At 36.5% G+C, this 26792-nt stretch overlaps 1 protein-coding gene across 1 annotated transcript in view; it reads right to left on the reverse strand.

Annotated features, from left to right (window-relative positions):
• Nucleotides 1-4264: 4264 nt before the first annotated feature.
• MCM6 (minichromosome maintenance complex component 6) overlaps nucleotides 4265-26792 on the reverse strand; it is a 43539-nt gene continuing 21011 nt past the window's right edge. The window contains exons 9-17 of the mRNA XM_036858119.1: nucleotides 25590-25731; nucleotides 24776-24883; nucleotides 23750-23905; nucleotides 20884-21012; nucleotides 18951-19112; nucleotides 11137-11272; nucleotides 10498-10653; nucleotides 8127-8266; nucleotides 4265-5011 (exon numbers count right to left, since the gene is read on the reverse strand). Of these exons, the coding sequence (XP_036714014.1) occupies nucleotides 4895-5011; nucleotides 8127-8266; nucleotides 10498-10653; nucleotides 11137-11272; nucleotides 18951-19112; nucleotides 20884-21012; nucleotides 23750-23905; nucleotides 24776-24883; nucleotides 25590-25731 (1246 nt within the window). The 3' untranslated portion in view covers nucleotides 4265-4894. The remainder of the gene's footprint in view (nucleotides 5012-8126; nucleotides 8267-10497; nucleotides 10654-11136; nucleotides 11273-18950; nucleotides 19113-20883; nucleotides 21013-23749; nucleotides 23906-24775; nucleotides 24884-25589; nucleotides 25732-26792) is intronic.

Here is a 26792-nt window from a genome sequence, read left to right on the forward strand (position 1 = left end):
GCCCATTTTAGATTGTTATCTTGTATAAGTTCTTTACATATTTTGGATATTAAGCCCTTATCAGATACATTATTTGCAAATATCTTCTCCCATTCTTTTTCATTTGACTGATGGTTTTCTTTGCTGTGCAGAAGCTTTTTAGTTTGATGTAGTCCTATTTATTTTTGCTTTTGCTGCCTTTGCTTTAGTGTCAAATCCAAAAAATCATTGCCAAGATTGATGCCAAGGAAGCCAGCACCTGTGTTTTCTTCTAGGAAGTTTATGATTTCAGGTTTAATCTTCAACTCTTTAATCCATATTAACTTTTGTGTATGGTGTAAGGTAGTGATCTAGTTTTCCCAACACCATTTATTTAAGAGACTGTCTTTCCCTATTGTATATTTTTGGCTCCTTTGTTGTAAATTAATTGACTATATATACATGGGTTTATTTCTAGGTTCTCTATTCTGTCCTACTGATCTATATGTATGTTTTTATGCCAATACCATAATGTTTTAATTACTATACCTTTGTAATACAGCTTGAAATCAGGAAGCATGATACCTCTAGCTTTATTCTTTCTCAACACTGCTTTGGCTATTCAGGGTCTTTTGTGGCTCCATACAAATCTTAGGATTGTCTGTTCTATTTCTGTGGAAAATGACGTGGGAATTTTGATAGAGATTGCATTGAATGTGTAGATTCCTCTGGATAGTATGGGCATTTTAACAATATTAATTCTTCCAATCTGTAAGCATGGAATATCTTTCCATTTATCTGTGTCTTCTTCAATTTCTTTCACCACTCTTACAGTTTTCAGTGTACAGGTCTTTTACCTCCTTGGTTAAATTTATCCCTAGGTATTTTTTTTTCTTACTATGCAACTGTAAATGGGATTATTTCCTTAATTTCTTTTTCTGGTAGTTTTTATTAGTGTATAGAAATGAAGATTTTTGCATATTGATTTAGTATGCTGCAATTTTGCTGAATTCGTTGATCAATTCTAACAGTTTTTTGCTGGAGTCTTTAGGGTTTTCTATATGCAACATCATGTCATCTGCAAATAGTGACAATTTTACTTCTCCTTAATTTGGATGCCTTTCTTTCCTAGCTCTGGCTAGGATTCCAATACTATATTGAGTAAGAGGTGAGAGTGGGCACCCTTGTCTCATTCCCAAGAGTATGATTAGCTGTGGGCTTGCCATTTATGGTCTTTATTTTTATTTTTAATATTTGGCCGTGCCGGGTCTTAGTTGTGGCACATGGGATCTTTGTTGCCGTGTGCAGGATCCTTAGTTGCGGCATGCAGGATCATTTTTTAGTTGCAGCATTTGGGATCTAGTTCCCCGACCAGGGATCAAACCCGGGCCCCCTGCATTGAGAGCACAGAGTCTTAACCAGGGGACCACCAGGGTAGTCTCTATGGCCTTTATTGTGTTGCGGTACTTTCCCTCTATATTCAATTTGTTGACAGTTTTTAAAAATCATAAATGGATGTTGAATTTTACCACATGCTTTTTTCCCCATCTACAGAGATGACCATGATTTTCATCCTTTTTTGTTAACCTGGTGTAATACATTAATTGATTTTCGGATGTTGAATCTTCCTTGCATCCTGGAATAATCCCACTTGATCATGTTGTATGATCATTTTAACATACTGTTGAATTAACTTTGCTAAAGTTTTGTTAAGGATTTTTGCATCTATTTTGTACATCAGGGATATTGGCCTATAATTTTCTTTTCTTTAGGTGTCCTTGTCTGGCTTTGCTATCAGGGTAATGCTGGTTTCATAAAATGAGTTTGGAAGTGGTACCTCCTCTTTGATTTTTTGGAAGTGTTTGAGAAGGACTGGTATTAATTCTTCTTTAAATGTTTGGTAGAAGTCATCAGTGAAGCCATATGGTCCTGGACTTTTGTTTGTTGGGAGGTTTTTGATTATTGATTCAATCTCCTCACTACTAACCAGACTACTCAGATTTCACATTTCATCATGATTCAATCTTGGTAGGTGTGTTTCTAGCAGTCCACTTCTAGGCTATCCCATTTGTTGGCCAACAATCATTCACAGTAACATCTGATTCTTTGTATTTCCATGGTACAACTTGTAACACCTCCTCTTTCCTTTCTGATTTTGAGGGCTTTTTTTGTGAGTCTAGCTAAAGTTTTATCAATTTTATCTTAAAAAGAAAAAACCCAGCTCTTAGTTTCATTGCTCTTTCCTTTCTTCTACTAACTTTGGGCTTCATTTTTTTTTCCCCCTGAGATATCAAGTTAGGTTGCAATCTTTGTTTCTTGATGTAGGCTTTTATCCCTATATACTTCCCTCTTAGACTGTTTTTGCTGTATCCTGTAAGTTTTGGTATGCTGTTTCCATTTTCATTTCTCATTATTTTTAAATTTCTCTTTTGATTTCTTCTTTGACCCACTGGTTGTTCAGTAGGTTGCTTAATTTCCACATATTTGTGAAATTTTCAGGCTTCTTGTAGTTGATTTCTAGTTTTATACCATTATGGTCAGAAAAGATGCCTGATATTGATTTCAGTCTTCTTAAACTTATTAAGACTTGTTTTGTGTCCTAACATATGATCTATCCCGAAGAATCTTCCATGTGTGCTTGAAAAGAGTCTGTATTCTGTTGCTTTTTGATGGAATGTTCTGCATGTCTGTTACATCCATCTGGTCTAAACATGTTATTTAAGGTCAATGCTTCCTTATTGATAATCTGACTGGATGATCTATCCTTTTGATGAAACTGGGGTACTAAAGTTCCCTGCTATTACTGTTTTGCTGTCTATCCTGTTAATGTTTGCTGTCTGTCTGTTAATACTTGCTTTATATATTTAGGTGCTCCACTGCTTTATTTGCATTTTCTTTTCCATGTGTCCTAGAGATATTTCCATTTCAAACATCTTCATTTCCCTCATTTTAGTTTGCATAACTCAGAGCATTGCTATATCACAATTTATGTAGTCATTTCCTTACTGATGGACATCTGTTGGCATTTGGTTGAAAATACATTAAATTTATGGATCAGTTGACAACTTACAGTATTCAAGATGTCCTATTCAGAAAGAAGTTACATCTGCTTACTAAATACTCGTCTAATTTTCTTCATAAAGATCTTGTACATGCTCCATCATCCATTAGCCACTTCATTTCCCTGACAAGTAACACGTAGAGAAAGGGGGTGTGTGAAAATGTAAACACACTTATTCAGATGGGTAAAAACTGATTTTAGTTGTATTAATGGCCTCACTTTGCTTTAGAGCTCCTACTTTCACTAATGACACAATTGGGGAGGAGAAGACAGATTCACCATAAAGGAACTCATCTTCCCTGGGCTTCACACTTTGCTTTGGTTCAGTATTTGATCAAATTGAAGTTCAAATTTCTGTCAGGCTGTTTCTCTTTTCAGAATGTCCTCACCCCATTTTCTTTATCAAGTTGGGAATCAGTGCATGGAAGGAACTCTTTCTTGCTGTCTTCTGAGTTTTTACTCATTGTTCTTCCTATCACCTGTTACTGAACGTCCTGCCTTAGTCCATGCCTTATCCTAGACTCTCCTGTCTCAACAGGTAGTCTGAGATCCTGTACACTGAAGTTTCCTTGTCCCAACAGGCTCTCCTACCTCCATTAATTAGGAACATAGTTTTCACAGGAGCTTATACCCTGCATCTGCTAACTGTGCAACTTCTCTATCCATTTCCAGTCTCCCTTACCCTACTGTATGCAAACCAGTGGAGAGAGGTTTCTATTAGTGAACTCAAATGCCACATATAAACATTCCCCAACTGGCCCTGCAGGCCCCAGAATGCCATCTGTTGACAAAAGCTGCAGCAAAAGGAACTGCTACATGATGAACATACTGATCAAAGCTAAGCCTCAGGGACTATTAATGTCATAAACAGCAATAAGTCTTTTCCTGGAAAAATGCCATAAAATTTAAGGGTGGTCTGTAATATAGAAAATGACATATTGGGGACTTCCCTGGCGGCCCAGTGGTTAAGACTTCGCCTTCCAATGCGGGGGGTGTGGGTTTGATCCCTGGTTGGGGAGCTAGGACCCCACATGCCTCGTGGCCAAAAAACCAAAGGAAAAAACAGAAGTAATACTGTAACAAATTCAATAAAGACTTTAAAAATCGTCCACATCAAAAGAAATCTTAAAAAAACAAAACAAAACAAAATGATGTATTTCCCTTAAAAAAGCAGTTAGAAAATAATTCTGAGACCTTACTCTTAGGATATATGTTTAAAAAGTTATTAAAGAGTAATGAAAAAAGTATAATAAACTTTTTATTTTCATAAACTCTCTTTAAAAAAAACCAAAGAGAACTGGAATTAACCTTGGAAAGTCATCTCCAAGGCCTCTTAGCTTTCACACTAACAAATTCTTATAAGGACTCTCCTCACAGGAACCTACACCTAAATGTTTACCATAATGCCGTATTTCCACCCCTTTCCCCAGGAATCAAGCAAAAAGGGAAAGACTCATATTCATGAATAAATGGAAGCAATAATTTATAATAGAAATAAATCCAATAGACAAGTGCAGAAAAAGTTATTTTGGTGAAAAAAAGTAGTTGGCAATTGAAAAAAGTTATTTCTCCAGTAAGACACCACATAACATAAAAACAGACCTTTTCCTACACATGAAAACAAAGGTCTTAGTTATAGAAATGACACACTATTGCAATCCAACTTTTTTTAGGCAAGAAGCACACTAAACAAAGGGATAAAACCTGTGTTGGTATAAAAGGAATGTGACATATAAGACAATCAACTTGATTCTTCTTCCTCAGAGTAAATCTTCCTGAATCATCACTCCCAGAAGCACTTCTCTGGCTAGTAGAGCTCCACCCAGACTCCACGCCAGAGGTGGAGGGCCAGTTTCTCTGGTTACTTTCAATAGCTCAATCTTCAAGCAAGTAGTTAGGGTTAACTACTAAGTAGGGATCTTCTTCATAGCTCTCACTTCCTTCTGTGGAGCCTTTCAATCCAGCTTGGGTGAGCTCAATTAGAACATGATCCTATGAAACACAAACGTTTGTCCTCAGTTCTCCAGCAGTATTATAAGAATGCTAAGATACACAGGACTTGACCCTTCTTCTGAATGTTTGTGACTAACATTTTCTTTCATTTCCCCCCAGAAACTCTCTCAGAAAAAGGACTATATCTTAAAGTCAATATCAAGTTTCTGCTAAGTCACCTTCCCATTAGGATATAGACTTTTTCATACCATAAACTTCTTTTGAAAAATTAAGAAATATATCAGTAAGATTGACATTGTGATTTTAATCAGGTTCCCTAGCATATTACATCAACTACTTATAAATATAACTTCAAAAAAGAACATATGAATTTTACAATCATGCAATTATATAAAATCCTCTGATAAGTATGTTTATGATTCTGTTTATCACTCTGATAAAAGTGTTTAATTTTGCTTAATATTATGTTAATTTTTAATTATTGGCCACTGAACTCTTTTATATACCATTCATTCATAATTCAGTTAGAAGTAGAATCTAAAGATAATTAACATGAAAAAATTTTCACTGACCTATCAACTAATTAAAAAAAAGCAGAACATGCCATGTGGCTTAATAAACTTGATGACAGATTTGAAGCCATGATGTAACTATAAGTCAGTCTAACATGTCCACAAATGAGAAGGACTCCTACCGAAGGCCCATACAGAGGAACTCAGGAAACAGTGATTTGATCCTAAGAAGGTGGAAAAGTCCCACAGTATAAGCACTAATTCCACTAAGAGGGACTGGACACTTTCAAGCACTCACTCTATGTACTAACACACCTTCATAGGAAGCACATTTGATTAGCACAGTATAAGTTCCTTAGTCTTCTGTATTGAGTTGGCTCAGGCGGTGAGTCAAACTTAAAAAGGTAAGTCCAATTTAGATCAGTTAATCTCACAATGTGTCCGAATGTGGATTTCTTGTGTGGACCATTTTATCTTACACTGATCTCAGGGCCACAAGGGAGGGAAGGGCTGGCCTGATGCAAACACATTGCCCACCACTAACTAGATAGATAACTCTGAGCACAACGCCAGCCCAGTTCAGCTTTATTTTTGTACATATTTTTCATTAAATTTTGAATGGAATAGTTCTTCCCACACCCCCATACCTGTAACCATAGACTCATCTAGTTCTATAGGGAAATAGTTTTTCAGATGACAAACCCTGATATGTGACAACTATAATATTTATATAGTGAGCAATGTGAAGTCAACTGCAATCTCTGCCATTTGAACAGAAAAATTCAATCATTTAACAAGTATTTGAGCCCTCTATGACTTAGGCACCACTGTAGATTCTGGGGACACAGTGGCTAAAGAAACAAAGTCCCTGTCCTCATAGTGCTTGCATGTTAATATGAGAGACAAAATGAACACCCAAATAAAGACTATACTGCCAGGCAATGATAAGCACTATGAAGAAACAAAGCAGGGTAAGGGGGTGACAGCAAGGAGGAGGCTATTTTGACTGGCCAGGCAAGAAGAACTTCTCTGAGAAGGTAACATCTGAGCAGACATCAGAATGGAGGACGGAATATGGGCAAAGAAACAAAGGGCATGTACAAAGGCCTTCATGCTTGGTGTGTCTAAGGAACAGTGACAAGGCCAGTGTCACTGAGCAGAAAGGGCAAGGGGAAGAGGCTATGAAATGAGGTGAATGAGGTGGGCAGGGGCTTGCTTGTGCAGGGTTCTGCAGGCCGTGGTATGGAGACTGGATTTTATTCTAAATGTGAGGGAAGGACTAGAAGGAAGGGCACTAAAACAATTGATTTGTTAAAAGATCTGTCTGGCTGCTGGGCAGAGAGCCACTGCAAGGGAGGACAGTTAGGAGGCACCCATGGAGGTCCAGGCATGGTGGCTTGGGTAGATGTGACGGTGGTGAGAAGAAAACAGAGAATACTGATACTGAAGGCAGGGCACACAGGATTTGCTTATAAAAGGAGAAGTTGTGAGGGGAAAGAGAAATCAAGGAATCAAGGATAATTCTAAGGTGCCTGGCTTAAAGCAATTGAGTAAGTGAAACACTGCAAGGAAAAACTGTTTTGAACACATTAAGTGTGAGACGCCTATTAATTTGCAAGTAGGCAGCTAGCTACATACATTAGCAATTTAGAGGACAGGTGAGAGCTGGAGATATAAATATGGGAGTCATCACAAATGGTTTTCAATTCATAGAACCAAATGAGATCACTGAGGCAAGGAATATAAATAGAAAAGAGGTCTGAGGACTAAGCATAATACTTCATTTAAAAAGTGACAGGAGAAAGACTCAGGAAAAGAGAATAAGAGGAAATAACCAGTGAGAAGGAGAAGACCCAGGAGAACATGGTGACCCAGAAGCCAAGTGAACAAAGTATTTCTAGAAGGAGTGATCAACTTTGACAGATGCTGCTGACAAGTTGAATACTGAAAATAATCAACTGATTGGAGTAGTGAGAAGGTATGTATAATGGTTCTTTAAGAGAGTGGGAGAATGAACTGCCTAGGGAAAAGTAATAGCATCAGGCAGTGCTACTGTGAGGTCAGTGCTACTGTGACGTCGATAAGACAGAAGTAAAGAATTGTCCATTTGAGATTTGTGGTCATGAATTTAAAATAAGAGTTGGCACATGGTTGTATGCTTTTCTCCAGATACTTTTAACTGCTTAGATATAGGTACAGAAAATGAATTAGACTGAACCAAATCTGGAGTTTTGCCAAGCAAGTAATATAAAAAGAGAATGAAGTTGAAAGTATAAGAAAAAAGTGATCATGGGATAGATTTTAAGCTGGGTAATGGGGGAGATAAGAACATGAGGAAGGATAAAATGCAGAAAATAGGTGACAGTGGGCAGGACGCTCGAAGGTTTATGGTAAAGAGAGTGGGAAACAAAGGTTAAAAACACAAATAATAAGACCCTAAATTCATTTTACCAGCTTTAAGTTCTGCTTATTTTAGCAGAAGAAATAAGTCAATTAATTGTTAATAATTCTCTCGTTTTATACAACTCCTAATTCTGACTAGATCCTAATGATTCAAAATAAATGAACATCTAATGAACCTACACAGATATGAGGCATGAACTCCCTCCGTAATACCTCAGCAAGGTTAATTCTATACGTACATAGTGGGTGAGTCGATAAATGACTTTCTCTATGATTCTCTTTTTATTTATCAGCTCCTCTTCAGAATCTATTTCTGATTCGATTTCCTTCAAGTACCAATTAACAAGCTCACTCCTCTTTAATGCCGACTCATCCTCTTCTGCAACAACAAAAAATATATTTAAAAAGGATTAAATTATCCTTGTAGCAAACTGTGTTGCCAATTCTTGGAGTCTGCATGCACAAGATAATGTACAGAATAGATAACCTTCAATCTGTCAGAAAACATATCTGCTGAAATAAGATTTGCAATCTTCCAGCATAAGCCTGAAATAACGTGTTACATTACTTGAATTAAAGTATGCCTTACTTTATCCTGAAAAGAAAAACCTAAAAAAATAGAGATTATAAGAAACAAGTTTCTTAAAGCTATAACGATTTCAAAGTATGAAGGTGTTTCCTTCACCTTCTCATGCTTCACCACCTATGACAATCTTTCAACAGCAGTTGAAAGCATAAATTAGGAATGAAGTCACAGCAAGCAAAACTGCTTAAATACAACTATTCCTCTTTGGAAAGGGGAACACTTTAGGGAATTGAGGTCAACCAAGGAGTGAAATCCATAGATGTTCACTCAAAAATAAAAAATTACCAATTTATTCCAGCAAGGTCTATCTTTATCGACTGAACTACCTGCCCTTTAGAGCCCAGAACTCTAAATTCACAAGAAAAGTTGGAACCTGGCAATATTTTAAACTATCACAGATATAAAGCATAATAAAAGAAAACTTCATTTGTCTTGATTTTAGAAATTGCTAATAAAATACAAAATCAAAATAGGAAAATTTTAGCTTTACTGATGATGCCTCTGAAAAGTTTTATTATGGTTGTACTCAAATTTCAGTGGTTTGTCCAAATGCTTTTGAGTAAGTAACCTCCTTGGTTTACAGTTTAAAGTTTTGCTAGGGGACTTCCCTGGTGGTCCAGTGGTTAAGACTCTGCACTCCCAATGCAGGGGGCCTGGGTTCGATCCCTGGTTGGGGAACAAAGATCCCACATACCGCAACGAACCCACGTGCCCTAGAGCCCACATGCGGCAACCAGAGAAGCCTGCGTGTGGCAACAAAGACCCAGAGCAGCCTAAATAAATAAATGAATTAAAAAAAGAAAAAAGTTTTGCTAGAAAACAGCTGTCTATCTGAAGACTGTGAAATAATAACTTACCAGGCTGGGTGAATAGTGTCTTTTTTCTTTTTTTAGGGAAAGGAGGAAGACCTAGAATTTATCTGTGGAATGCACTGTGTGGGTGCTAATCATATCTTTGCTCCACTGATGGCTGGCCATGTTTAAAACTTAGTTGCATGAGAGAGAGAAAGAATAATGAAGTACAATGTGAACACAGGAATGTTTGCTCCCAAATCTTTTTATGTGAGAAGGGACTGGAACTAAAACCTGTCTGTCCTAGTGGCCTCTTTACTGCCTTCTTTCCTCCTTCCCACTGGTCCACAGTTCCCAGGGGAATGAGGGCAGAAACTAAAGGGCTTAAATCTTTTAGTAAGCTAAGAAGATCTCTGGTGTTCTCTTCCTCCATCGCAGTTAAGACACTGTGATGAGAATATGTCCGGAAGCCAGCATACTGACAGTCAGATAAGAATTTTCTGATGGTTAATCACCAAATTGAAGTTTAAGTTCAACCCCTTGATTTAATCACTTTTCCTCTGCCTTGTGGCTAATTATAGGTTGAGAAAACTTGGATAGCATGGTAAAGCAGTTAAGAACAGGAAGGGTACTAATGTTCAGATATCACACTTTACCTACAGAGAAAAGAGGATTTTACTTCATTTCTAGTCTGGAATGTACTTGTGCTAATAGTCTTTTGAGTTCAATTACTTGTCTATGAAATATAAATACCCTAGGAGTCCATCCATTTTAAACAAACTCATTGTAAGGAAAAGTGACTTTGCGTCTGTAAAAACATTTGTTAAGTGCATCTTTATATATTATCAGATCCCAAATTCGGCTTCACAAATATTAAAATAGGCCAAGGACATTAATAAGAATGAGTCATAAACCTTTGACAATGAACTTGTGGGGAAATGTCTAGGCTGGTAGATATGCTGACATTCCCTAGTAGATTTTGTTTGCCAAAGTGAGCTTGTCTAACAGTTTCTCATCTCTTCTGACAAAATAACACAATCTTTAGGAATCGGAAGTTGTTAGCTGATTCACTTTGTTATAAAGCAGAAACTAACACACCATTGTAAAGCAGTTATACTCCAATAAAGATGTTAAAAAAAAAAAGATTTGTTAGACAAAAAAAAAAAAGTTGTTTATGTGAATACAGCTTATGTAAATGACTCAGCATGTGAGCAGCACTAAGTATGGCCTCACCTTCTTCCATCTTTCTGAGGTGAAGCACAATAAGGTTAGAGATTCGGCAGTATTCGGAGAAGCCCAGCCTTAAGGAGGCTTTCGGAACAGAATCTTGGTTCATGTCTTCACTGTGACCGTTAATTCCATTCACAGGAGCAGGGCTATCAGCACGACCTAAGTGAAATATTAACTGTTTGAATCTTGTTTCTGTGCCTCCAATACTCCCCTATTAAATGTTTATAAATATACTACTTATACTTTAATACTAATTTTAAAACAACCATATAGTTATACTCAGTATTTAGTAATTGTACAAATAAATTAGAAACTTTATAAATGCTACCAGTGAAGACAAAAACCCATTTGGAAGGGATGGGAAGATTGGGAGATAAAAGGATTTCATGATCTGAAAGTGCATTTGCAATATTAAGTCCACTATCTCCATTTTGGTGTTTTTTCTCTGTCTTTCAAGCATATATATTTTATATCAACTATTTAATTATATTTTAACTTAGAAACAGTTAATAAAATTCAATATCCATTTTTTCCCCTTTTGCTACATAGACTTCACAACCATCAGTAAGTGCACTTTTACCATGACATCTCAGAGAACATTTTGGTCCCTAACTCTAGAACAGTCATGAACAGACACCTCACCATGGATGCCATCTGGGCCCTCATCTACCTCCATCTGGGCATCTTCGTCTTGATCTAGATTGACATCAGGTGTTTCTACACGGATGATTGATTTATTCAGTAACCTGAAAGCTTCCTTCACATGTTTAGGCTGGACCTAAGCCAATCAAGATTAAGTAAATCAGTAAGCCAGTCTTTTTGACATACCAAACAGACTTTCTCCATATGAAATTACAGTGGCATTTTGGTTTTCTCACACTCTCCCTCTACACAACATAAAATATGAGAGAACACCATAAATTCACCAGAATGGTTAAAAGGACCGACAATATTGAGAATGTAGACAACTTTCATTCACTGCTGTTGGGAATATAAATTGTTACAACCATTATGGAAAACTGATTTTCAGGCTTTACTAAACTGCACACACCTACAATCTATGACCCAATGATTCCACTCCTAGGTAAACACCAAACAGAAATGTACATATAAATACACCAGATGAACTAAAAGACCTGCACATCCCATAAGAACCCAAATTGGAAACTATCCAAATGTCCATTAATAGAAGAATGAGCCAATCACTGTGATACATTCACTGATAGTTATGTGTATTTAACCACAACTGGGAGGGGAAAAAAGGTTGAAAACAACCTAACTAACCATCAGGAAAAGTATGGTTAGACTACTATATAACCATAAAGAAAAAAAAAAAAGGTTATCCTCAGAGAATCGTAGCAGTGACTGTAAACAAACTGAAAGGGTAGCTCTTAGAGAGCTTCCTGATCTGGGTATAGATTACATAGATATGTTCACTGAAAGTTAACAGAACTGTACACTTGTGATTTGTGCACTCTCTGTACGTATGTTTTGCCTCAAAAAAAAGCTTACTTAGAAGAAAAATTACAAGTCTATTTGGGGGCGGGGGGAGATTGCTTTAAGTCCTTGTATAAATAACCAACAGTCTCTCTAAATCTACTCCCTTCCTAACGAGCTGAGCCCCTAACAACAGATAAACCTAGCAGAGCAGCCCTTTTTTTTTTTTTCTTTAAATACATTACCACCTGCAATGAAACTTTAAGCCATTTGAGACAGTCAATATCAAGACATATCCTAGTAAGCTTACTGGTCTATAAAAATAAGAAAGAATACTTTGGAAAGAGAAAAATATCAAACTACTTATGGAGGAAAAATTAATAATCAAGGGCTGGCCTCAGATTTTCCCAAAGAACAAGTGATGTCAGGATACAGCAGAAAAATTTATAAGAAAAGAAAATATGAGCCAGAGGTTGGATGTCATTCAGGTAAAGACCACAAATAACCCTGTTGAACATAACACTCAGGGAATATTATTCCCATGAACTCATCTTTTTCATCAAACCCTTGAAAAAAGGCCAAATTTCAATCAGCAAAGTGATAAGTTAGAAATCATAACAAATTTATCTCCAATGATCATGCCTTGCACATATTTAGCTACAAAACTAAGACTTAAACAAACGTGGGAATTAAGAGTGACAGAGCAAAATGTAAATGGTATATGTCCTGAAGATAGAGGGGTACAGGGAGACCCGAGAGATGGGAGTAAATTTGCTGATAGCCCAAAAAATGAGAGGAAGATGTAAATAAACATTTCTCCAAAGACATACAGATGGCCAAGACGCATATGAAAAGATGCTCAACATCACTAACTACTAGAGAAATGCAAATCAAAACTACAATGAGGTATCACTTCACACCAGTCAGAATGGCCATCATCAAAAAATCTACAAACAATTAATGCTGGATAGGACATGGAGAAAAGGGAACCCTCTTGCACTGTTGGTGGGAATGTAAATTGATACAGCCACTGTGGAGAACAGTATGGAGGTTCCTCAAAAAACTAAAAATAGAATTACCATATGACCCACCAATTCCACTACTGGGCATATACCCAGAGAAAACCATTAATTCAAAAAGACATATGCACCCTAATATTCATTGCAGCACTATTTACAATAGCCAGGTCACGGAAGCAACCTAAATGCCTATCGACAGATGAATGGTTAAAGAAGATGCGGTACATATATACAATGGACTATTACTCAGCCATAAAAAGGACTGAAATTGGGTCATTTGTAGAGGCGTGGATGGACCTAGAGACTGTCATACAAAATAAAGTAAGTCAGAAAGAGAAAAACAAATATCATATATCAACACATATATGTGGAATCTAGAAAAATGGCACAGATCAATCTTTTTGCAAGGCAGAAAGACATAGAGAACAAACGTATGGACACCAAGGAGGGAAAGGGGGGGTGGGATGAATTGGGAGATTGCGATTGACAAATATATACACTAACTAATAGGTATAAAATAGATAACTAATGAGAACCTGCTGTATAGCACAGGGAACTCCACTTTGCTGTACAGTAGAAACACAACACTGTAAAACAACTATATCCCAATTAAAAAAAAAATTTTGCTGATTGCCTCTCACCTGTAACAGATGATAAATCAAGCCATGGATAAGCATATCTGACTGTGCAAAGGTAAACAGTAAAATATTATTTACTAAAATCAGGTGGTTGGGAGGGAAGGGAAGAAGAAAGAAGATGAACATGCTAATTTTATCACTTCATAGTAGAGAACCAACAGAGAACTAAGGGTACAATATAAAGTTATAATAATAAAAGTAACCACTAAAATAAAATAACTTTCTGAGTCTCAGAACTACACACACAAGCAAAAGCAAAGTGACCACAAAATGAAAAATCATGTCAACTATAAAAAGAAACAAAAACAAAAACCCAAATAAACCTATCTCTCATACCAATAAATGTAAATGGGTTTAACTTACATACTAAAAAAAATTTTGTTTGCATCACAAAACAAAATCCGACTCTATGCTGTACATGTATATAAGACACACTTAAACTTACTCAGAAATGCCGAAAAATAGTAAAAAGTTAGGCAAAGGGATACCAAAGAAAGCAAGCAAGGTGGAGTTCAGGCCAAAAAGCATAAATGAGACAAAGTTAGAAGGTACAAATCTAATGAAAATATATGTATCAGTTAAGAGAACAACAATATCAGTAAAATAGAAATTACAGGAGAAAAAAGGATAAATACAAAGAGACAATAACTATGTTGGTAGAGAAATAAAAACTATTCATAGGAGACTTTTCTTTTAATTAATTAATTAATTAATTAATTTTTGGCTGCATTGGGTCTTTGTTGCTGTGCACAGGCTCTAGTTGCAGCGAGTGGGGGCTACTCTTCATTGCGGTGCCCGGGCTTCTCCTTGTGGTGGCTTCTCTTGTTGCGGAGCACGGTCTCTAGGCACGCGGGCTTCAGTAGTTGTGGCTCGCGGGCTCCAGAGCGCAGGCTCAGTAGCTGTAGCTCACGGGCTTAGTTGTTCCGCAGCACGTGGGATCTTCCCAGACCAGGGCTCGAACCCGTGTCCCCTGCGCATTGGCAGGCAGATTCTCAACCACTGCACCACCAGTGAAGTCCCCATAGGAGACTTTTAACTTTCAATCTAGAGAAGATACAGTAGACCAAAAAACCCCACAAAAAAATAGAAAACCTATGTAACATAATAAGGTAACCTCCCCCTTCACAGATATATATAAAATTATATACACTGTAAACAGAGACTAGGCCTTCCATTGAAGTGTTCATGGAACACTTATGGAAATGGGCTCTGGGCTACAAAGCATCCAAAAAACCAAATTCCAAAAAACCAAAAAACTAAATGAAAAACATAGACATCATTTTCTAATCACAATGCAGTAAAATTAAAACAAGCAACCAAAAAAACACATTCTAACTGGATATTATTAAACTCTGAAACAACTCTTGGTAGTGGATACTTTTCTAGGAAAATGTAGCTTACCAAAACTGACCCAAGAAGAGATAGAAAATCTAAACAAGACTGACTTCCATGGCAGAAATTAAGAACCATGCACCCAAATTGTATACACTAGACCCGGAGAGTTTTACTTGAGAATTCATATCAGTAAAACAGCAGATAATTTTAATGCAATAGAAAACCATTCTAGAATAGAGAAAAAAGGGGAAAACTTTCAAAAATTTAAATGAAATAACCACAATAATAAAACAGACTGCAAAAACAAACGGAAATCAATGTTTTTTATGAGTACTGCTTTAAAAATTCTAAATAACAGCAAACAGAAGCCAAATGCATTAAAAAAGTGGGATTTATTCCAGGAAGGCTTGACATTAGAAAGTCTATTAAATTATTTTTCATTTTAATAGATCCAGGAGAAAAAAAAATCATGATTAACTCTATACACACTAAAAAGACAACTGGCCAAAAAAAAAAAAAATCTTCTTGATAAAAATATTCAAGATATAATAATAAATGTATAGTTCCTATTGATAAAAACACATCGTATCTCAGCCACAGAGCCAATTAGGAACAAGAAAAAAATGTCCAATGTCATAATTATTAGACATTGTATTGCAACAGCAAAAGTAAATTAGTGGAGAATATGGGAAAAGATTAAGTTTACTTTTCAATAAGAATAGAAAGAAAAACATACATCATTTATCATTTGCAAATAAGAACAAAAATCTGGAAAATCAACAGACTCAACTGAAACACTACTACAAACAAAAGGTATCAGTATGGTACAAAACTAGCATACAGAAATCAATAGTTCATATATACAAGCAACAACCAGTTAAAATATAAAATGAAAAAAAGTCTACCTTCAATACCCACAAGAATAACAAAATATCAAGAAATAAATTCAACAAGAAACATGCAAAAATCATACGAACTTACAACCTATTGAGTGAAACAGAAGACATAAGTGGAAAGATAATGAGGTCTCTGGTACTCAGAACTGTTAACAAATGTTTGCTTTTCTCATTCTAGACACCTGAAAGGAAGGCATTGCTTTAACCTCTTGAACTTAGGTATGGCCATGTTAATTCCTCTGACCAATGAAATGTGACCAGCAGTGTCACGTCATTTCTAGACAGAAGGTTAAGAAATGGCATATGATTCACCTTGTCTTTTCTCTATCTTCTGTGATCATAGAAGTGTATGTCAAGAAAGCCTTTACATCAGCCTGAATTTCTGAATGATGTGAAGCGGAGAGCCTCTGGCTAACATAAATGAACATGAAGCACGAGCAAAAAAATATAATTGTTTCTGTTTTAAACAGCTGAGATTTTTATAGTGGCATAATCTAGATTCTAACCGCTATTATGTTTTCTTAGACAGGAAAAATCATCATAAAGAATTCTCCATATTAACATATAAATTTAACATACTCTCAATATCAATAATTTGTTTGGGGGTGTACTATTTTTATTTTATTCATATTTAAATTTCACCTCAAATACTGAGCTCAAGTATATGCTGGCTCTATGTTCAGATTTTTGAAATAAAGATAAATGGACAGATAGCTTTAAGGGTGAATGTATTTCACATTTCACAATATATTCAACAATCAGGGAAAATCTAGGGGGTGGTATAATTATATACCTTTATACATTTAGTAGCACAAGTATAGGGACAAGCCATGCAATTGGAGGAGAAACCCATTTCAGGGCTGAACAGAGAGGTCCTTGAATGTCAACAGAATCTGCCCTTGACTTCAGACAAACCAAGGAGTCTGTCAGTATACAAAAACCACTGAATTCAGGAGCAATAGGATAGGTATTAAGGAATTGGTTCTTGCCAATCAGGATTATGTGGGCCAGTCTGAAGTGAGCAGAGGTGGCTGGAGGCTGGAAATGTTGTAGCTCAAGTTCAGAATCTGTAGATTAGAACAGCAGTCTAGAGACAGAATGGTTAGTGCTTTGTTCAGAAATTCCTGGGTTTTCCAAACAAGTTCCTAGGATGCTTTCCTCAAACAGTGAATATCAATAATCAATAAAAACCAAAACAAAATAAAGCCAGCTGGCTATTAAGTTCACAACAGCCAAAAGAGAACAATGCAGTGGAACAAAAGAGAACATTTAAAATATCGTGGTACTAATGCAAGAGGAGGCTGAGACAGCACAGGAACAGAATTCAGAAAAAGATCCTAACAAGCACAAGAATTTAATATATAATAAAAGTGTACCAAACCAGTATGGAAAAGATGGATTGTTCAGTAAGTGGTGTTGGAACAACTAGGAAACTAGCTGAAAAAGAATCAACTGATTTACACCTCACATCTTACAGCAGGATAAATACCAAATGTTTGAATGATTTAAATACAAACAATGAAACCATCTAAATGCCTGAGGAAATCCTGAGAAAATTCTTTTATAATCTTAGAGTGGGGGAGGCCTTTCTAATAAAACAATAAGTAAAAAATGAACAAAGAATATGATCATAAAAGGAAGTAGAAATGGCTCTTAAATATATGCAAAAACACTCGATTTTATTCAGGAACTGTATCTGTGTATATATATATGCATATATATGTATATTTATTTCATATCATGTGAATTTGCTACCTACGGAAAAACCAAAAAAAGGAAAGAAAAATCTGTTAGAAATTCTCCAAGACACGTCAGTTCTGTGAAACTCATTTTAAGAAACATTACAATGAAGAAAAAAAAAAAGGTACAAATGTTAGCATGGTTTTTAAGAATTCCCCTCCATCATGGCCTATTCTTTCTCTACAGATTCCACTACATTCCTCCCAATACCCTACACTCTTGCTAAACTTTCCACCTTCACTCTAAAAATGCCTACCAAAATTCTATACACCCTTCAGTGATTCAGTTTAAATGTTGGCATCTCCCCAAACCCTCCACCTTTGTTATGAAAGAATTCATTGATCTCTGTACTCTTTGCTGATGACACTCTATCATAATATCCTCTCTCATATTTCACATGCTTAATTAAACATATGTCTTGCTCCCACCAAACTATCAGCAATGGAAGACAGGGGCTCTTTTATTCATCTCCTAACTTACAAAGATGTCCATTAAATGTCAGGAGAATCAAAGAATAACAAGTAAGACAGTGTGAAAGTATTTTGTAAACAGTAAAGCACCACATCAGAGAATTTGAAAAATTAGACAAAAGGAAAAAAGCCAAAAAATGAAATCTATGGGATAGAAATGGTGAATGAAGTAAGAACAGTGGTTACTTCTGGGGAAGGAAGGGTGCAAGGGAACTTTCTAGGATGATGTAAACCTTCTATGTTATGAGCTGAGTGGCCACAAGGGTGTATGTAAAAAGTCAAAGCTGTACATTTTCCTCTATGTGAATTATACCTCAATCATACTATTAAGAAAAATAGCCAAACTCCTTCCTCAAACAAAATCTTACACCATCTAAAATATAAAGCTAGATAAAAGCAGGGCTTATTTGCCTGAAGCAGAGATGAGGGCGTCCTTCCATTCTGCTCCCCATTTACTCCCTAAATACCCACTGACATGTACCTGTAGAACCCAGGGCTCAAAGAACAATTTAATATCCACATGTTATACAAAGGAGGAGAATTCCCTTCTTAGGACTGGAGGCTACATTATCATATCTGTATCCCCTGCCCACAGGCCTAGCACATTGTAGGGTTTAAACAAATTTTCCTTGAATGAATGGCATTAATCTTGAACTCACTTCTATATGTATGTACTCTATAATCTATGTCATGATTATCTCATTATCATTAATCTAACTAGTACATTCAATAAATGGTTGACAGCAACATTCTTCAAGGGAAAAACCCCAGGGTCAGGGGTCATGTATCCTATGAGCACTCAACAGTTATATAAAAATAAATCTGCAGCGAATGCTAGTATGTCCTATACCAAACATAAAAACAGCTTGTAAGCCAACAAATCAATTTCTCTTTCCCATTATGTTAGAGTGACTTTGATACCTCATCACAGCAGTGCATCCGAGCCATTGCTTCAGAGAGACGGATCATGCTCTCAAGCTGTCGCACTGTAATCCTCCATGAAGACTTGGTTACTCCAGAACCATCCCTCTGGCGGAGGCGTTTATACTGTTCCACAATGAAGTCCTCTGACTCTTTAGAAATCTGTTTCAGAATATCAGTGAAGTCAGAGCATTTCTCTACTTAATGGGAGTGGCTTTAAACATTAAGTTTAAGAGCCTCCCAGGTGAAGATACTCTGGGGGAACTGAGAAGGTCCAAACTTTGAAACCAATGACAAGAAATTAATACTGAAATGCCTTTCAAAAGAAACTAATACAAAGGAGGACTATGAATTCCATGTACTAATTTTATGAATAGGAAGACAGTAGAGTTAGTATTTAAGCAAATGACCATTTCTAAACAATGTATACTTTTATACCCAAGATGCCAAAGCTCATTAAACAAATTACTACTCAGGCTATTCTTTAGGCTCAGTTAATTAACTTATGCAGTCTTTGGGAAAAAGAGAAGTCAATATATATAATACTGCCCCCTATCAGTGGCTTCACGTTCTGTGGTTTCAGTTACCTGTGGTCACCTGAAGTCTGAAAATATTAAATAGGAAATCTCAGAGATAAACAATTTCATAAGTTTTAAATTGTGCACCATTCTGAGAAGTGTGATGAAATTTTATGCTGTCCAATGTCCCACCTGGGATGAGAATCATCCCTTTATCCAGTGTATCCACACTGTATATGTTACCTGCTTATTAGTCACTTAGTAGCCATTTTGGTTATCAGATCAATTGTTAGGGTAACATAGTGCTTGTGTTCAAGTAACCCTTATTTTACTTAATAATGGCCTCAAAGTGCAATAGTAGTAATGCGGGCAATTCAGATATTCTCTTATTGTGCCTAACTTATAAACTGAACTTTATCACAGGTATGTACGTATAGGAAAAAACATCGTACATATAGGGCTTGGTACTATCTGTGGTTTCTGGCATCCACTGGGGGTCTTGGAACATATCCCCTACTGTATATATACCTTATTATTAGTTAAATAATAACAACCTTATTATTAGTTAAATAATAACAACAAAATGAGGCATACTAAAGAATACTGTTTTTCAGAGCAAGGAACTAAGCATATTAAGGAAGCATGCCAAGGTCAAGAGGGACCAGCACAGTCATGGAGAACAAATGCCCCTGCAAACAAAAGCGCTTTACCCTTCCCTTGGGACAGTGAGTCAATCCCAATATTATGGATAATCAAGTGAAGGTGATAGATAATTAAAATCTAAGCATAACTCCCAAAAGTCAAGCCAGAAAGAGTGTAAAAACCTCAACCAGAATCAAACAAATTTTTTTTTTGTACTCTACTTTAGGAAAATGTCAAAAAAAATATGCATTTTGGAGGTTTATCTTAAAAATAAACGTCCAAGTGAGCACCCTGGATCTTGTACTGTTAAAGAATTACTCATGTTCATTACAATAACCTAGAGGAATCCAAGCTTTCCTCAGAGACAGATTCGAGAGCATTCAGTAGACTACTGATTTAAGCACATGCAGTTTTAAGATTCTTAGGAATAATGGTTGAAATAAAAGGGTATCCTACTTTACTTGGTTATTCAAAACTGTTCACCCATAAAAATCTTTTTATTAGTACCTAAAAAGTAAAAGAAATGGAATTTTTCAGACTTTTAAAAAATTCCCTTTTCTCAAGTCTCTCTGAGGAAACAAACTGTTCTCAAAAAAACCAAAAAGAAACCAAAAAACCCAAACCGAAAATCAAACCAACCAACCAACCAACCAAACGACCTTAAAGAAACACCCAAACAAGTCAGGTTCAGTTAATTTCCATACAACGCTTTTGTTTAAATGCCACTTTCATATACTCATTATGCCCAATTACAGTACAAAAGGGCAGGTTACCTTGGGTTTAAACTGCCTTGCAAAAAGAAGATACCTCCTGATATCATCAACGGAATACACACGATCAATTGAATCTTCAATTCTTGAATGCAAGTCTACTATTCGCCTGGCAATAGCATAATCTGTAACCTAATTCAAAATAAGAAAATCATTTTAATCAGTTATAGTAATATCCACTCCAGACTATCCCAGGCATTAAGAAATTTTTTATAGCTAACAACAAGCTCTAATATGCCACTGTAAGATGTATTAATGGGTTCAAGTTTCTGACGAAAATTTAGTACCACATCCAAAATCAAAAGTTTAAACATATACCTTTGCCCTATTCTAAGACTATTCCTGAAGGAATTTACTGACTTTAATATGGCAGAAATAAGATTTCTAGGGCCCTAAGTGTGTCTAGAAGCATTAATTCATGCAACCCTCACAAAAAAATTTATTAGGTAGATAATATTACCCCCATTTTACAGATGAATAAATTGAGGCCTGGAAAGATTAAGTAACTTGTCCACACAGTTAGTAATAGAGCAAGGATTTGAAGAGTCTAGTTTCAGAGTCCATCCTCCTAGCCACTACATTACATTGCCGCTTATGAACATACGAATGATGATCATCATAGAACCATTAACATTGAAAAAAATAAAATCATACTAAAAATATGCAATTTACTCTCAAAAAGTACAGAAAAATAAAGTAGAGATACAGAGCAAATGGTAAAGCAAACGGGGCAAAAAGTTAATATGTGAACTGAATAAAGGGTATATGAGTATTATATGCACTATTGTGTTTCCTGCAACTTTTCTGTAAGTTTGAAATTATTTCTAATTAAAAAGCTAAAAAACTAATTTAGTAAATTATGTATAGACAGAAATATATGAAAATCAGACAATGCCCAACAATGGGGGGGAGGGGACTGGGTTAAACATTTATATAGATTTGTGAAGGAAAAGAACAAAACCCAAACATAAAAAACGAAAACCCCTGGGCTTCCCTGGTGGCGCAGTGGTTGGGAGTCTGCCTGCTGGTGCAGGGGACACGGGTTCGGGCCCTGGTCTGGGAGGATCCCGCGTGCCGTGGAGCGGCTGGGCCCGTGAGCCACAATTGCTGAGCCTGCGCGTCTGGAGCCTGTGCCCCGCAGCGGGGGGGGCCGCGGTGGTGAGGGGCCCGCGCACCGCGATGAAGAGCGGTCCCCGCACCGCGATGAGGAGTGGCCCCCGCTTGCCGCAGCTGGAGAGGGCCCTCGCACGAACCGAGGACCCAACACAGCCAAAAATAAATAAATAAATAAATAAATAAAGTAGCTATAAAAAAAAAAATTAAAAAAAAAAAAAACGAAAACCCTTTAAACATTCACATTAATGGAAGGCAAATTTTATCTAGATAAATTTAAAATTTTGCTGTAAGCAAGAGGTATGCATTGTACCTAATGTAACGTAGGACCTCCATGCTCAGCAGTTAAAAGTACAGTACAACATGACCTTCTACAGAAGGTCATTTTGTACTTCTGTGCACATCTGAGATGTGCAATGTTGTTAAATATTTAAGTCTAAGTATAAATAACTCTAATACTAACATGTTAGAAATGTAAGTAAATCTGCAGTTTAAAAAAATTTTTTTTCTTTTATTTACTTTTTTATTTATGGCTGCATTGGGTCTTTTTTGCTGCGCGCAGGCTTTCTCTAGTTGCAGCGAGAGGGGGCTACTCTTCATTGCGGTGCATGGGCTTCTCATTGTGGTGGCTTCTCTTGTTGTGGAGCATGGGCTCTAGGTGTGCGGGCCTCAGTAGTTGTGGCACACGGGCTCACTAGTTGTGGCTCACAGGCTCTAGAGCACAGGCTCAGTAGTTACGGCGCGTGGGCTTAGTTGCTCCGCGGGATGTGGGATCTTCCCGGACCAGGGCTCGAACTTGTGTTCCCTGAGTTAGCAGGCAGATTCTTAACAACTGCGCCAAGGAAGTCCCTAAATCTGCAATTTTATATTCAATCTTAACACTCTTACATAATTAGGAAAAAAAAATGTGACACATGCAATAATTTGATAGGAAGACAGAGGAAGACAAATGACTCAATTTGAAAAAAAAAAAAAAAAAAGAAATTTGTTTGGTACCCCAGTTCTTTTCAACCTTAATGAAAGAACAAAAACAAAAAGAAAAATCTAGTAAAAATCTTAAAGAGTATGGTTGGGAATTAACTGAAATACTTTTTATTTGAGAATTAAAAAACAGTAACAAGGGGACTTCCCTGGTGGTCCAGTGGTTAAGAATCTGCCTTCCAATGCAGGAGACACAGGTTCGATCCCTGGTCAGGGAACTAAGATCCCACATGCCATGGAGCAACTAAGCCCGCGCGCCACAACTATTGAGCTCGCACGCCACAACTACTGAGCTTGTGCGCCTCAATTAGAGATCCTGAGTGCCACAAACTACAGAGCCCACGTGCCCTGGAGCCTGTGCACCAAAACTAGGGAAGAGAAAACCTGCATGCCACAACTAGAGAGAAGCCTGCGCAACACAACAAAAGATCCCGCATGCTGCAACTAAGACCCAGTGCAGCCATAAATAAATAAGTAAATAAGTAAGTAATAAATCTTTAAAAAAAACACACAAAAAAACCAAAAACAAAACAAAAACAGCAACAAAACCAAAAAACTTGATATTCCTCAAAACAATTAAGCAGAACCAGCAATTCAAGTGATTTTCAGTTGCTTAATAAACCTCTGTCCAATCCTGTGCCACTCTGACAGAAATGAAAGGTCAGTGCCAACACATGCACCAGTTCTTCAGGAGTACATCCTCCAGGCTTGTCTCACTCAATTACCCAAACTGGAAATAATAAAGGAAGCTCAGAGCAATAGCTCATGTAGTTACCTCATTACATTCATCCACAAGTATAAAGAAGAGATCAAATCGGGACATGATAGGAGCTGACAAGTTTATATTCTGTTTCAATGATTTTGATCTGTCATAGTGTCCACCGATTGGGTTTGCTGCTGCCAAAATGGATGTCCTGGCATTTAGAGTAGCCTGACCACAAAAGGAAAAATTGTGACAGGTTTAAAAAGACAACTGTAATGGCATATGACAAAATGCTCAACCTCATTCATAATTAACTAAATGCAAACCAAAAGAGTAAGATATCATCTTTCACCCAGTGAATCATCAAAATTAAAGTCTGATAATATATAGCAACAGGTACTCCCATATGATGTTGATGGTATGATGTGCACACCCTTTAAGCCAGCAATTTCTTACTAAGAATTTACCTTGCAGCTAGGTACAGGAAGATGTGTACAAGGATGTTTACAATATTGTTTTTAATACTAAAGGCTGGAAATGACCTGAATGTCAACTCTTCCTTATAAGAGTCTAATGAGCCAAACGGGGGTATGTACAATTGAAAATCAGGGAGTAATAAAAAGACAAGTGGATCTAATATATACTGGTATAGAAAGATTACCAAAATAAAATTATGAAGTTAAATGAACAAGGAACAAAACTGTATGTGTATTATGCTTATTTATGATAAAATATTCCTAAAAGGGACATAAACTCAGCAGATACTTCTGAGTATCTATTGGTGCTAGGAGTTGGAGGGGAAGATTTCTCTTTTTAACTTATGTTTTAATGTATTGCTTACATTTTTCTTAACTATTTGAATGTATTACTTTTATTTTTAAAGTTTGATTTCTCTCTAATGCTAGTTACAACATTGTACTTATTATTTTCATTTAAATAATCCGTCAACTTGATTAATAATCCTCAAGGCTGTGTTTTCCGTTTCAGTAAACTGCATTTCATGTTGAAGTAATGCATTTTATCCAAGTGATCATCTAGAGCTACATTAATCTACAAGGCTAAGGCATGATGCAATGGAACAGAAGTGGACACACATACCTTCACTCCTGCTTTAGTGATGGAGATGGTCTGCTGTTCCATAGCTTCGTGAATAGCAACTTGATCCCGCACCTCCATCTTATCAAATTCATCAATACAACATACACCCTGTAACCAAACAAACCTAGCATAAGAAACTGTCTTTCAGATGTCAAACGGCAAGGAAACTCAAAGTTTGCTACCACAGAGACCTTTCAGTTCTTTTAAACAACTAAGATAGGTAAGTAAGCAATCCTAACTCCCTCTACTAAAGATAGTACAATAATTCCCGGAGCTCGAGGGAACCATACTCTTTTGACTCATTTTAAACCAAGAGTGAAACTAAAAACATGCAGTTACTTACTGCACTTTTATTCAACATAAAAACCTAGTGTAAATCTCAGGGTCAAAATATTCTGGGTTACCTCAGTGTTGACTTTAGACTGGGAAAGTGAAGGATGGAGTTGGAACATAATGTTTATAAGTATATATAGCTACAATTTACACGCATTCACAGAGCTAATTGATCTGTGACAAATACATGCGAAATGCAATAGATATACTCATAGATGTGTCACAGTCTAGAAAGGAAAACTGCTCAGAAGTACTAGTCACAGCAAACACAAGCTCAGGGCACGTAATACGTTCTAGAGAAGTTCAGAAAGTGCTGATTAATGATGACAATCCCAATTTCTAAATTAATAAAACCATGAATTATTTACTAAAAGTACTTATTAAAAAGAGGACATCTCCTTAATGGGAACTTATAGGCCTTTACTGATAGGGTAGGGGATATTCTGATTTCTTTATACCCAAGAGGGTAAAATGTTCTTACATTATCAGCCAGCATCAAAGCTCCAGCCTCAATGACAAACTCATGAGATTCTTCATCTCTCACAACAGCTGCTGTTAAGCCAGCAGCACTGGATGCTTTGCCACTGGTGTAGACAGCTCTGGGACTGAATTCCTCCACGTGCCTGTTCAAGGTTATCATATTCATTAACATATGACTACAAAGCATCCTTTTCAGGATTATCAGCTGGTTATGGCTTATGTCAGGTAAGAATTTAAATTTCTAAAAGAACATTTGAAAGAGGCATTAAGAAAAAAAAGCAATTCATAAAGACACATGCCATAGACCAAACAGAAAGCCTTTTCTCCTTTGGTCTTTTAAATAGGTCAAATCCATTCCTGTTAAAGGAAGATGAAGTCCATACATGGCAAAAACAATCGATAATAAAGAGTTCAGCAAAAGTGATCTATTAGAAGGCCTTGCACTTAAAATGAAAACAAACAAAAACAAAACAAAGCAAACAAACAACAACAACTACAACAAAAAAATGAAAACAAAACAAAACTAGATGGGAGATTTATTCCAAAAAGGCAAGGCTGGTTTAACATCTAAGAATCAATAACGTGCCATATTAAAAAATGATAAGAACCACCTAACAGATGCAGAAAAAGCATGTCAAAAAATCTAACACCCATCATGATAAAAACTCAACTAACTAGAAGAGACTTTCCCTCAATCTGGTAAAGGGCATCTATGAAAACCCACAGCTAACATCATACTTAAGGTAAAAGGCTGAATGATTTCCCCCTAAGAGCAGGAACAAGACTTAGGGGTCTGCTCTTGCCACTTCTATTCAACATTATACTGAAAGGTTCAGCCAGGGCAACTAGGCAAGAAAAAGTCACCCAGATTTGAAAGAAACAACAACTATCACCATTTGCAGTTAACATGATCTTGTCAACAGAAAATCCTATGGAATCCACTAAAACAGTTAGAACTAATAAGTCAGTTCTTGCAATGCTGCAAGATAAAAGATCAATAATTGTATTTCTACACACTTGTAATAAACAACCCAAAAATGAAACTACAAAAACTGTTCCATTTACAATAGCATCAAAAAGAATAAAATGCTTAGGAATAAATTTAATAAAAGAAGAGCAAGCTTATACCCTGAAAACTACAAAACATTATTGAAAGAAATTAAAGAAGACCTAAATAAATGGAAAGATATCCCATGTTCATGGA

Source organism: Balaenoptera musculus, chromosome 7, assembly GCF_009873245.2.
Source record: "Balaenoptera musculus isolate JJ_BM4_2016_0621 chromosome 7, mBalMus1.pri.v3, whole genome shotgun sequence".
Lineage (NCBI taxonomy): Eukaryota > Metazoa > Chordata > Mammalia > Artiodactyla > Balaenopteridae > Balaenoptera > Balaenoptera musculus.